This window comes from Quercus suber, unplaced genomic scaffold, assembly GCF_002906115.3.
Source record: "Quercus suber isolate HL8 unplaced genomic scaffold, Cork oak 2.0 scaffold_685, whole genome shotgun sequence".
Classification (NCBI taxonomy): domain Eukaryota; kingdom Viridiplantae; phylum Streptophyta; class Magnoliopsida; order Fagales; family Fagaceae; genus Quercus; species Quercus suber.
Genome location: NW_027070126.1, coordinates 10041 through 24060, shown reverse-complemented (window position 1 = coordinate 24060; position 14020 = coordinate 10041). Strand labels below are relative to the sequence as shown.

General features: G+C 32.5%; 1 protein-coding gene and 1 long non-coding RNA gene across 2 annotated transcripts; one reads left to right on the top strand and one right to left on the bottom strand.

The window, feature by feature from the left end:
- Nucleotides 1-7538: 7538 nt before the first annotated feature.
- Nucleotides 7539-9709, bottom strand: LOC136064420 (uncharacterized). Its single transcript, XR_010626033.1, has 2 exons — nt 8569-9709; nt 7539-7855 (listed from the first exon to the last, which is right to left on the bottom strand). It is a non-coding gene; the product is annotated as an uncharacterized LOC136064420 (long non-coding RNA).
- A 3352-nt stretch (nt 9710-13061) lies between these two features.
- Nucleotides 13062-13493, top strand: LOC112031546 (uncharacterized). The gene has a single exon (XM_024064235.2). The coding sequence runs from the start codon at nt 13062-13064 to the stop codon at nt 13491-13493; it is 432 nt and encodes a 143-aa protein (XP_023920003.2).
- The last annotated feature ends 527 nt before the right edge of the window (nt 13494-14020 follow it).

The window sequence follows — 14020 nt, the reverse complement described above, 5'->3', positions numbered from 1 at the left end:
TTTTTATTAAAAACTTGCTAATTAATTAATTAATTAGGGTTAATCACAAGGGGTCATTCAGATTGTGACCTAACAACGGCGATAGGTATTTGGGTTGTTGTGCTCTGATGGGTCACGACAGTTGATGGGTGTTTGGTTTTTGTGTTATTATGGGTCATGATGGTCAATGGGTATGGGTTTTGTGGTTTGATGGGTCACAAATGCGAGGGAGAGGATGAGTTTGCTGGGATTTTGTTTGGCTTGGTTTGGTGATTGGCTTCAATGCTCTTTTTAGGTGGGTGCTTCAATAGATGGGTTTGTTTCAATGAATTTCCTTTGATGGGTTGGTGGATTCGAATGGTTTTTTGGTCTAATGGTGTGTGTTGTGTTTGATCTTTGATTGTTCAACTTGCCTGGGTTTGATTATTTTTGGGTATGAAGTTTATGGTTTTGATTTTTAGGGTTTGAATTTGCTGGGAAAATCAGTTTGTTGCTAATTGAAATTAATTTGTTCAATTTTTTGAGATTTTTCATCGTGTTTATGGTGTTAGAGCATTCACAGCTAGAAATTCTATCTTATTCTATTTTACCATCTCAAAAGGCTACTTTATCAATTGTACCATACCTTTTATAACACACCTAATATCCCAACTTTTATTTTCCTATACAATATTTTAAAATTATAAATTATACAATAAAATAATAAACAAATTTTCATCTCTCTCTCATTTATGTCCTTGCCTCTCCCTCACTTTCTCAACAACTAAACAAACAATCACCACCACACACCACTGCCCTCTGCCCACCAAACCCACCAGAACCAACCAAAAAAAAAAAAAAACCCATCAAATACCCACCAAAGACCCAATAAACCAACAGCAAAACAACCAAACAACCCACTACCCTCCACCATGACCACCACTGCCCTCTGCTCACCAAACCCACTGGAATCAAAAACCAAAAAAAACAAAAAACAAAAAAAACCCACCAAAAACCCAAAAAACCCATAGCAAAAACAACCAAACAACCCACTACCCAGCACGCCATCACCACGCCAACCCAACCAACCAATCCAAATCCAACCCAAACCCCATCAAAATCCAAAATACCAATTCATAGGAATCCAAAATCCAACCCATCCAAACCCAAAAGACAAAAATTAATAGCAAAAAATCAAACAAACCCATCAGAATCTGCTGTGCCCATGCTGATCTCACCATTCCATGACCACTTCGATCTCCGCCACGTCAAGCCCACGCCATTCTCTGCCATGCCGGGACTACACCAACTCCACCTCGTTGTGACCACTCCAAATCCAACCCAACTTCAGTGGCGAGCTTGAATGAGAGAGAGAGATGTGAGCAAGTGAGTGAGAAGTGAAGTAACAGAGAATAAAAAAAAAAAATAAATAAATAAAGGAAAGGAAGAAAAGAAAGAAGTAGTGGCTGACAGAGGCAAAGAAAAAAAAATATAAAATTTATCCATGTTGCTACAGTACCATCATACATTTACATTGGTACTATAACTTAATGCCAAAAACATTTACAATTTTAGAAGTTTAGCATCGCAATTGTTGAGTACTTTTGAGGCTTAATGCTAAAATATGCTTACATATAGCATTTGCAAGCCCAACAGTGAATGCTCTTAGATTTTTCATTTACTAGCCTGGTTTTTTTTTTTTTTTTTCCTTCTTAATTCCATGTCAGAACTATACTAAATAACTATTAGAATTAATGCCTGTAAATCCTATTGTATGATGTTATGTATGACATTATGTATGATTTGATGTTATGATTAATAGAGTTGTTTTATTATTATCTAAAATAATGGTAACATGAATATTTGGACATTATCATTGTTGAAAAATCCAGTTTTGTATCTTATATAAAACACACAGTGGAAGCAACAAACACAGATCTACTTCATTCATGATTGATAACGTGCACTATGTAAATTTCAAAATTTAAGAACAAGAGAGTGTACCTTGGTGTGGTGAAATTCAAAACAAAAGATTAGAGGTACTTGGGAACACTTTTAATCTTCACTCCAACTCCACTTTATGCCCAATAAATGTGGTCTCTCAATTAGTTTTCCAAGGGAGAAAAATCGAGTGGTTTCTGCTCACACATACACACCATTTCACAATAATGTTTCATATATAAAATTTTGTATGTTTCTCCCTCTTTATCTAACTGGTTATCTAATTGGGCTAGCCTTTTGGGCTTTTCCAATTGAGCTTTAGTGTGTGGCTTGGAGTGGGACAAAAAAGGAACAAATAAGACTACAGCTCCAATGGACCTTGAGCTTTCCTGTCAACTCTTAACAAGTCCAAAGTTACCATTAATTATATTTAATATCACTATATAAATATAATTGCACTATAGGCCTTATTAATAAATTATATCCCAAGACTTTATTATACATGCAACCCCTTCATAAAATACTCGTAGTGATACAAAGTCATGAATGTAGACTGCTACTTTGAAAATTACTACATTTTAATCCTGAGTACCCAGTTTAATCCTTTAAGTTATTCATCATATATTTATGAAATTCAATTTCATAAATATATACTTTTGTAACTCCTTACTAAAGTGGTTAGGCCAAACACTCTGAATGACTAAAACCATTAAACTTATTTCAAGGGAATATTTTATATCTCCGTTAAAAGATTATGAATTCCATCTTGAGAATATATATTCCATCAACACTAAATGTGGCTGCCCAATATACTGAGGTTTTGATCATGGCTTTAGATCTCACTTTTGATATATCAAAGCAACTTACATGAAATCTCGAAAATGTGTTTAAAACACAAGAGTTGTTTAGACCCCCAATTAAAAGATTACAGCTCGATTGATTTTACTTTAACTTATCTAAGTGCGGAAACAAGAGTAAATGAAGCAGAAACAACCAAAACTACTCTATTGCATAAACATGAACAGCCAACAATAAAAGTAAAGTACAAGAGTAAGAGAAGAGAGAATGCAAATACAAAATAGCATGCCGATGTGTTATCGAAGAGGAAACTGAAGAACTCGGCGAAAAACCTCTCCGCTGCCCTCCAAGTGGTAATCAATCTACTAAACAATCAGCTGAGATACATGAGTTATCAAGAGACCCTCCAAGCCTAATCTACCCGATGTACCTAAGCCCTCTAAGCTCCTACTTTAATAAGGCTTCTTGGAACCGTGTCTTGTCTAGCTTTACGGATCCTGCAATACGCTTGATTGCATCCACCAAGCCTCACAGGCTTTTTTTGGCAAATCCCCAAATTTTTCCAAGTTCCAAAACACTCTCTACACTCTGAATAGGTGTTGGTTGTGTTTGGGTACAAATCTCCTCTCAAGGTATAACAATGGGAGAGGGATAGAGAAGAGGTTACAATGATTTCTCACTAAGAATAAGTATCTCTCTCTTAAAAAGATGAGTGTGTGTGTTGTGGAAACCTATCTAGGAGTTTTCTCTTTGAATGGTCTCTCATACATTTGTGGGTAATGATGGTATATATAGTATGAGTGAAGAGTAAGAAAGTCACTTTCAAAAATTCTCAAAGTAGAATGTTTTGCAACTACCTCGTGGGAAGGCCTTACCCACGAGACACTCGCAAAAACAACAGCCTGGCACGACTCTTCAGCTTCCAGTCATGTGCTTCTCATATGCCCTTTTCGTGGGAACCCTTCTCACGAACTTCTCGCGAGTTAGTCGCGAAATGCACTAATTCTTCAATTAAGCTTGAGTCTTCACCAACTTAATACTAAACTCAATACAATAAAATCTCACAAAATACAAGGAAAAAAAATTAAAGTAATTACAAAACTTCTTTTCATGGAATAAATCAAACATAAAACATAGTTATAAATCACAACTTTACACTACACCTCATGATTAGGTCTATTATTCTCTCAAGATTAAGAGTTCATGCAAATAGAAGTTATGAAATTTATTACTCATTTGACAGTCGTTAGGAGAATAATAAATCTCATAGTGGTCCAGTTCAATATGTCTTAACTCTTAAAACATATCAACATATCAACTAAAAGTCTCGACTTCCATGATCAAGACAAATCATCTTAATTGATATGTTATAGTCTTCGCAAATGAAATGCCAAATTTCATCACCGACTACGAATAAAAATTTCGAGCTTATAAAGAACTTATGACTTATATCTTCTGTGACTAAATCACATAAATCACATACTATGCATCTCATGGACTATATGATAATGTCCAAATATTCATGCTATCATTATTTTAGATAATAATAAAACAACTTTATTAATCATAAACATTAAATCATACATAATGTCATACATAGCATCATACAATAGGATTTAAAGGTACTAATCTTAACAATCATATAGTCCATGAGATGCATAGTATGTGATTGATTTAGTCACAAAAGATATAGATTACAAGTTCTTTGCAAACTCAAACTTTTAGTTCATAATCGGTGATGAAATTGGATATTTCATTTGCGAATACTATAACATATCAACTAAGATGATTTGTCTTGATCATGGAAGTTGAGACTTCTAGTTGATATGTTTTAAGAGTTAAGACATATTGAACTGGACCATTATGAGATTTATTATTCTCTTAATGACTGTCAAATGAATAATAAATCTCACGACTTTAATTTACATAAACTCTCAATCCGAAGAGGATAGTGAACCATATCATGAAATGTAGGTTATTTTGATATATCAAGAGTGAGATCTAATTCAACAGTCAAAAACTCAGTATGTTGGATAGCTACACGTAGTGCTAAAGAAACACATATCCTCAAGATGGAATTCATAGTTTTTTTGTAAAGATATAAAATATTCCATTGAGATAAGTTTAATGAGTTGGTTATTCAGAGTGTTAGGCCTGACCACTTTTGTAAAGAGTTATTAAAATTTATATTTTATGAAATTTGATTTTATAAATATATATGAATAGCTTAAAGGATTAAACCAGGTACTCAAGGATCAAGGGGTAGTAATTTTCAAAGTAGCAGTTATATATTATGATTTTGTATTGCTATGAATATTTTCATAAAGGGTTTAATTGCTTAGATAATAAAGTCTTCGGATTTAATTTAATTAATAAAGCCTAGAGTGCAATTATATTTATATGGTGGTATTAAATATAATTAATGGTAACTTTGGGCTTATTAAGAGTTGACAGATAAGTCTGAAGCTAATTGGAGTTAGAGCCTTATTAGTCTCTTTGGTCCCATCCCAAGCCACACACTTTAGCCTAATTGGGCTAGCCCAAAAGATTAACCCAATTAGATAATCAGTTATTTATTTAATAAGAGTTATTAAATAAAGTAACTACCAAGGTAGTTAAAAACGTATGTATGATTAAAAGAAAAGAAAAAAAAAAACAAATTTTCTCCACAGAATCTTGGAAATACATTTTTCCAAAGGAAAATCAACGTACACAATAACTGATTGAGAGACACAATCTTGGGCATCTGTGGAATTGGGGTGAAGAGTAAAGGTCTTCCCAAGTTTGAAGTTCTTTTGTTTTGAATTTCACTCCATCAAAGTACGCCTTTCTATTCTTTGTTTCTAAAATTCTAGATATTCAATGTTATCTTACTTGAATAAACAAGATACTTGTGTTGCTTCCGTTGTGTGTTTTGTATGAGATGCAAAACCTGTTTTTCCAACAATTGGTATCAGAGCCAAGTTCAATATCATGCTTGTATAACATGTGATTAAGTTTTAGAATTTAAAAAAAAAAATCGTTTTCTTGGTGTTTTAAAATTATGCAGTAGTTTTTTCTGCATAATACCCATGTGCCTACGGTTATAATTTTTTTGTGCCGTGTGTGCTTTTATTTGGTGTTTGTATTTGTGTAGAACGCCATCTACTTAATTGCAAGTTGGGTTTTCGAGATAAGTTTGTAACGGATGAGTATGCATCAAGATTACAACTACCTGTTATTCAAAGTGGCATATGATCATGTCCGTTAGTCGATGATTCCGTGTTTTTGATAGTCTTTATATTATTAATGAACACATAAACGTGTATTGGTAATACTAAAGTTATGATTCATGCTTTTATATTCATGCTTTTATGGTGTCGTGTCATGAGTATGCATCAAGGTTGCTATTGAATTCGTATATTATATATACTAGCGTTTAACCCGCGCAATGCGCAGGATCATTTTATGAGTTAGAAAAAAATCAACTTAATATATTATACTTAATGTGATGGTAAAATATGGAAGGGGATGGATGGTTAGTTGTTTAGATAATGATGCTAATATGCAAGTGTTCTTCTAAAAGCCAAACATGACCTGGCATCAACACATAATCTAGAAAAAAATGTTAATTGAAATCTAATAAGTTATAACTAATTGGTTCAAGGTTTTTTTAAAGGTTGTGGTTTTTTTTTTTTTTTTTTTTTTTTTTTTTTTTTCATTTCCCATCAAAACTTTCTTTAAATGGATTATTAACCAGTACCCTAAGGGCACTTGTTAGCATTTCCCTTTAACTATTTATTAATAATTATACTAGATTAGATTGTATTAGATTGGTCTAGTGGTAAATTTTCTTTGTAAGATAAGTTAGTAGTATTTCTTTTTTGAGAAACAATTAGTAGTATTTAAAACCATTACATTTGGTAGAAAATTATTGCATTTAATGGTTAATATTTACAGGCATCTCATTTATAGCATTTAATATTGAATATGTAAAAGCATTTCCTTTTCAATTTTCGGGATTATAATTTCTCATGCAGGATAGTTAGTCCACATAGTCTTAAGGAACATGAGGAAGTAGCCACATGTCAAGTATTGGAATCACAAAAATTCCCAAATGGCAAAGGTTTAGCACAGGCTTCGGTAACTATGAATTACTAGCGTTTAACCCGCGTAATGCGTGGGATCATTTTATAAGTTAGAAAAGAATCAACTTAATATGTTATACTCAATGTGATGGTAAAATATGAAAGGGGGTGGATGGTTAGTTGTTTAGATAATGATGTTAATGTGCAGGTGTTCTTTTAAAAGACAGACATAACCTGGCATCAACACATAATCTAGAAAAATTGTTAATTGAAATCTCATAACTAATTGGTTCAAGGTTTTTTTAAAGATTGTGGGTTCCACAGAATATAGTTGTTGAAGTATGAAATATGTATGAGAGAAACTTGGCTAATAAAATCAATCTGTAAAAGATTTTCCTCTTGTATTAAAAGTTGTCCTAACAACATTTATTTGAAACGTAATCTCTTCCCTTGGTATCTCTACCACATAGGATTAAAAATTCTTAAGTTAGGTAGCGTTCATTATTCCTAGAACTGGTCCAATATTTTCCAACAGCTTCACTTTCAGTCACCACAATCCAAAATTTGGTGGTATTTACAGAGGAGCTTGACAAATTACATTGAATTAAAACAAACATGTCTTTTCACAATTAGTTGGAGCCAAACAAACTAACCTTTAATGCAATATAATCACAATCATGTTGAAATAGTCTTTGAATGCAAGAGTTATGAAATAAAACTTGAACACAATTAAATCAATGGCTAAACTCGTATTCACCACCAACACCCCTGCAAATATATATATATATATATATATTTTATAGTTGAATCCAAATGTTCAAAGGTTCTACACATTCATTTTGTCACATTTTTAACCCATGGTACTAACAAAAATAGAAAATACCAGACATAGAATTTCTTAAATTTAAAAGATCACAAAAATAATACATATAGAATTTCAAAGACTTGATAGAGTGTGTTATCCTTCGAATTAATACATATAGGTTGAAACAAAGACAAATTTTTAACTCCAACCAACATTTCTTGTGATTTGTGACAACTGTATAACTACCACCTGCCATTTGTCAATATTTATCTATAAGCTGATTTGGCTGAAAAATACAAAACCATTATATTAGTTAGAATACAACAAAGATGTAATATTAGCCCAACAAAGATGTAATGGTTTATAGGATATGAGTACTATGATTTAAGTCATTGGTGTTTCAGATACAATCTGATAGTAAAAACATAAAGTAAACTTAGAACAAACAATTTATCAATAGAAATCTACCAAGAAAGCCACTAAATATGTTTTTTTTTTTTTTTTTTAGTGAGTAACTAAAATATAATATAGGTTTTGCTATTGACAACATTCCTTGTAATCCTTAAAATACCATTTGTTGGAGTAATATCAAGACACATAACATACTTCCAGGACTTATAAATGTGATTCAAACTCAGGATGATTTTTACAATTTCTATGACACCTATAACAACTATTATTTTGTCTACCCTTTAATTTTTCATTTTCTTTTTCTTTCTTTGACTTTCCTTTATTTGTTTATTTTTATTTTTTTCATCTTTTGATTTTGTCAATTTTTGACTTTATCAATAATCAAAGACATGAAATTTGAGACCCAGGAATAAAATCATATAACCAATTGCCGCACAAAAATGAAACTGACAACATCATATTCATCTAACACTTATATTAGGTAACTTTAATACAATGCTTTATTATGTTAATAATGAAAATCTATACAATGCTAACAAAAGAATTATAAAAAAGAAAAAGATAGAGATAATTTAGTAGAAAACAAACCCGAAAGAGAAAGGACTTAAAGCAATATCACAATCAGAGTAAATCTTTTCCTTTCACTTGTGGCTCAATTGACCTAAAATTTCATGGAATCAAATAGCTAAACAAAGTGATAAGTTACTGAATTTCATGCTCTTTCTAAGGATGATGCCATCATTGCCCAACGTTTTCATTAATATTTGACCTATATCATAGTCAGAGGTAGTCTCTCTCTCCCACCCTCTAATTTCATAGTGATTACAAAATTTAGAAAGCTATTATAATATATGAAGCACATTACTAATTACATAAAAACAAAAGGAAAATATAAAACAAACTAATACAAACCCGGAGGAGAAAGAAGAAACGGAGCAAAGTGGTAGATTTTTAAGTGGGGAGTTTTCCTACATGTCGCAATGGCCTTAATTGCAGAGAAAGGTTTAAACCCTCCTATCATTGGCCTTCTTAACCAAAATTCTCAAAAAAGAAACAGTACTCAAGGCAGTTTCATATTTTTAATCACTTCTACCTTCTGCATAACTTTGATTTTTTTTTTTTTTTTTGGCTACCAACCATGGTGCTCAAAAACTTTCAAAAACTACAACATGGCCATACAAATGAACTACAAGCAGTAGGAAGGGGTAATCACAAATTTAAAACTAGTTGATTTCTAAGGACCATGCTATCGATAACTTATCAAGGAAAACTCATCGCAAAATGGATTGCATGGTTAACATTGGGATTAAGGCCAAAATCTAACTCTAACATTGGTCCCATAGGCCATGAATTCAATCATGCAAGCCATACTCTGTAATTATTGAATCAACACATATAGCTGATTACGTACATACTTTTAGATCAATCCTCATGTGCCCCAATTATACAAATATAAATAACCATATATCTTAGGCAACAAACTTAACTGGACCTTGAGGCAGCTTGTACAAAACTTGAACATAAGTCCATTATTAGGACCTAACGGTTGCATCCATTGCAGAAATGCCTATGTTGGATAAGTTTGATTGGATCAATTTCAGGCTTAGTTTTTCTTCCAATTAAACACTAACAATCTATTATTAATCCAATAAGTAAGCATTTCATGCACATACTAATTTGACTTCAAAAAGAGTTGTAGAGAATTACTACAATAAGTAAACCATTTAGCAAAATAATGGGCTGTCAAGTAGGAGGATCCAAGAGGCTGATTCATTTCCAATTTTGATACCTCCACTCTTCACCTCCCCCTTGCGCACGTATCTAGCCCAATATCTGAGTCAATACATTTTAGCCCATTAATCACCACAATTAAAAAGAATAAAAAAGTCTCTCTCCTTTTCAATGTGGGATTAAACATTTACACTAACTCCTCATCTCCCATATTTACTCCCACATCTTTACATTTATGTTATTACATTTATTCATTTTATTTATTTAATATTAAAAATGCTCCAACAGGTTTTGATGATGGAAAGTTCTAGTGTATAGTGTACTAAATTGCTACTTATGTTGTTGACATAGAATGCCTAAATACACATTAGAAAAAAATGCAATGACCAATGGCAAATAAAACCAAGAGGCACAAACCATGGAGTGGATATAAACTGATGCAAGAGTAAGTTAATCATTTTGTCAAACGCATGGTGTGCACAAAATTTCAATGTCTAAGATATTATCGATTGTTATTATATATAAAAAGAATTAAAACAGAAATACACAACTTATTGGCACATTGAACAGTTCCTACAACGCAACATGTCTAACATTTGTTTGATTTGGCACCTCCCAAAAGCAAGGGAAAGTTTTCATATCACCAAAGCAAACATGGTATAATCTGGAAAATTGTCTAAATCAAAACATACAATGGTAAAATTATATCTCTATCAAATTAGTGGAAGGAAATAAAAAAACGGCAAGTATTGCAATATTGGGTTTTTACTTTTTTTTAACAATGCAATACAGTAGCGTGACTATGTGAACATCAAGGGTGGAAGGAAAAAGAAATTGAGCTACCCAAATTACACAAACAAATTTTCACTCAGAAGGAGAAGAAGATTAAGAAATAAAATCCAAAGCACTACAACTGAAAGGGGAAAATGAAAGAAATCAGTTTTACTGGTTTCGCTGGCTGACCAGTGGCAGCAGGCTAGTGAAGGCAGGCCTCTATTCTTTCTCTTCAAGTGTCGTTGGGTTTCTTATCACAGAGGAAAAAGAGCATAATAGAAAAAGGGGAGAATTGAAGAGAAGAAACAATATATAAGAAGGTAGATATAGTGGTTACATACTGAACCGGCGTGGGTTTTTAAAAGTTAAAAGTACATTTTTGGTGAACATGTGTGACGATAACAATGAAATCAAATTTAACCCAAACATCTAAATCAATATCAATCCAAGTATATAACCAAATCCATAAATTTTAATAATAAAAAAAATAAAAAAATAAAAAATAAAAATAAAAACACTATACCATGGGGTCACAGGAGTCTGATAGTGGTGGGAGATCGGACTTTACTTTGGCAGGCATACGGCCAGTGAACTCCCCCTCTCTATCCTTTTTTTTTTTTTTTTTTTTTTTTTGGTTGTGCCATTTAGTTCACAACAGAGATCNAAAAAAAAAAAAAAAATCAAAACAAAACAAAATATGAAACTGAAATTCATGAAAGCATAGGAACAAAACCTAGAAACTGAAAATTCCTAATAACAATTCAGTTAGAATTTGATACAAAACCCATAAATAGAAATTCCTAATAATAATTCAGTTTGAATTTGATCTTCTAGGTTGTTTCCCTGATTTCAACGAAATCCCTAAATTGACAGCAAACACAATTAAAGACAATAGGGTAAGAGATTATTTAAAAATTACCGAGAAAGAATGGTCTGATATCAAGAGTTCCTGGGAAAGGTTTTTTTCGTGCTTATGTTGAAGGCCGCTTCATCTTCCTTCCTCCTTATTTCGGGAAAAAAATAGAATGGAAAACGTCTCTGAATTCTGATCTTAGATTTAGCGGAAACTAAGAAAGGTATCTAAGATCAGAATTTGAGAGACAGTGTCTGCAAAATCTTGTTTTGAAACTTTTTGATTTCTTATGCCCAATCGATGTAGTCTTTACCGTTCTGCCTCTTTCTGTTTCTTTCTCGTGTCCCAGTCCTCATCGCATCTCTCGCTCTCTCTCTATTTCTATCTCTCTGTGTGCATAGTTTTGTAACCGGTTCATTTTTTTTATTTATAAGGAGGCTTTTAAACGGTGTTTTAGCATTTCCAAACAACATAATGTATCGCCTTTAAAATTGCTTACGTGTCAGCACCTCGTTGAAAGGCTTCGTCTATTATATAGATATAGATATATATATGGATTTATATGCAAAACGTTCATAAAAGGATATGCTATAAATAGAAAATATTAGAATTTGATGTGTAGTGTTTCTTGGATTCTTGGAATCCTTTAATATATTATTATATATATGGATTCATACACATGCAAATTACATAAACTATTAATATGAAGGTATATCAGTTAATGTTTTTTCGGCATTGAACTATTACTTTAATGTTTGAAGGTATATCTGTGATGTTATTTTAGTTTAACATTGAGCATGCCGAATTCACTTTATGACTATAGCATCTGTGAAATTAAGTTTTGAACTCAATCTCATTTAATTATTATTTTAAGGGATTGTGTTTTTTGATCATGTAAAACTGATTTGATTAGTGTTGATCAAGTGTGTGATGAGATTACACATGATTTCTAAATAAAAACCTTTATTTTAAAATTTTTAGTGGGAGAGAGATTTAAGGGTTGAATCGCCCAGCCTCCATTGTCAGTTTATAGTAGTGTGATTAGGCACCTTGCCTTGGTGTATATGCCTTGCTCGCTACGGAGGGTGTTTAATTCATGGTACTACATATTAAACATCTTAATGATGGATGATATGTGGTTTCACATTGAGAACGACCATGCTACTGTGGAGTTACTGGTGACTCACATAGAATCTAGCAATGGTGTACACTAAACTAAGTTTAATGTAACCTCCCTACAGAGCTATGTCATTATTACTTAGAGGCTAAAGGTAATACAACATATTATTAGTGTTTGATAAGAGTTATCATGATAGTACTAATAATGAGAATAATTCTCAATCAATCATAAATTTATTATTTACTTGCTACCAGGAATTTTAAATATGGGATTGGGTTGTCGTTGCATATTTTAATATTATGGTTTTATTAAGGTTCCACACTATGTTTATATGCTAAATTGATAATGTCTAGTTTACTTATTATATTCATGTTTGTTATTTTCAATTTAAAATCATGGCATCATTTAGCCCACTTGTTGCTATTCTTAACCAAAAACAAGCTGACAGGACCTAACTATGTTGACTGGAAAAGGAATTTAGACATTGTTCTTATTGCTGAAGAGCACAAATTTGTGCTTAGTGAACCATGTCCAGACTTTCCTACATTAAATGCTCCTTCTGAAGAGAGGCAATAATATCATCGTTGGCGGAAATCTAATGAGATGGCTAAGTGTTATATCCTATTATCTATTTCAAATGTTTTACAACATCAAATGCAAGATGTGGAACCAGCTTCAGATATAATGTTTAGTTTGAAGGAGATGTTTGGTGAGCAAGGTCGTTCTGCTAGGCAAGATACTATGAGGCTTCTTCTAAATACCAAGATGGCTCAAGGGACTCTGATTAGAGAACATTGCCTTAAAATGATCTCTTATCTAAATACACTGGAGGTTTTAGGTGCCAACATTGATGGAGAATCCCAAGTGGATATGATACTCCAATCCTTGCCAAAGTCATTCAAAGAATTCAGATTTAATTATAATATGAACAAAAAGATTTATATTTTGTCTGAATTGATGAATGAATTGGTGGCAGCAGAAGGCATCCTTGTGAAAGCTGGTGTTGATATTAATATGGCTAGCATCTTCTTCTAAGCCTAAGTCGAAAGGCAAGGGTGGTGGAAGAAGAAGAAAAGAATTTTGCCAAACAAGAAGGTAAGCAAGTTGCCTTAGGAGTTGCTAATAAGGGAAAGAAGATAGCAAATGACTACACCAAAGGGAAATGTTTCCTTTGTGGTGAGAAAAGTCATTGGAAGAGGAACTGTCCAAAATTCTCAGCTGCCAAGAACAAAGGGGTTCTAGGAGACCAGAAAGTTGAATGAAGGGAAATGTTCCTTACTTTGGTTGATGGGAGCAAAGTTCCAGTTGTAGCATTGGAGTGTTTAATTTGTGCTTTGGTTCTAAGGTTTTAATATTGGAAGACTGTTTATAAGTACCTAATGTTTGTAGGAATTTGATTTCTGCAACTTATTTAGGTAGACATGGATATAGTGTTATCTTGAAAGACAGTGTTGTAATAAAAAGGATAAAGTGTTTATCTGTTCTGGCACTATTATTGATGGTCTTTATATTTTAACTCCTGATAAGCATGACTTGTATAATTCTGAATTAGATTGTAATTC

Bases quoted from the DNA above. Each gene is read 5' to 3' on its own strand.
- LOC112031546 (XM_024064235.2), top strand. From the start codon at position 13,062: ATGGCTAAGTGTTATATCCTATTATCTATTTCAAATGTTTTACAACAT.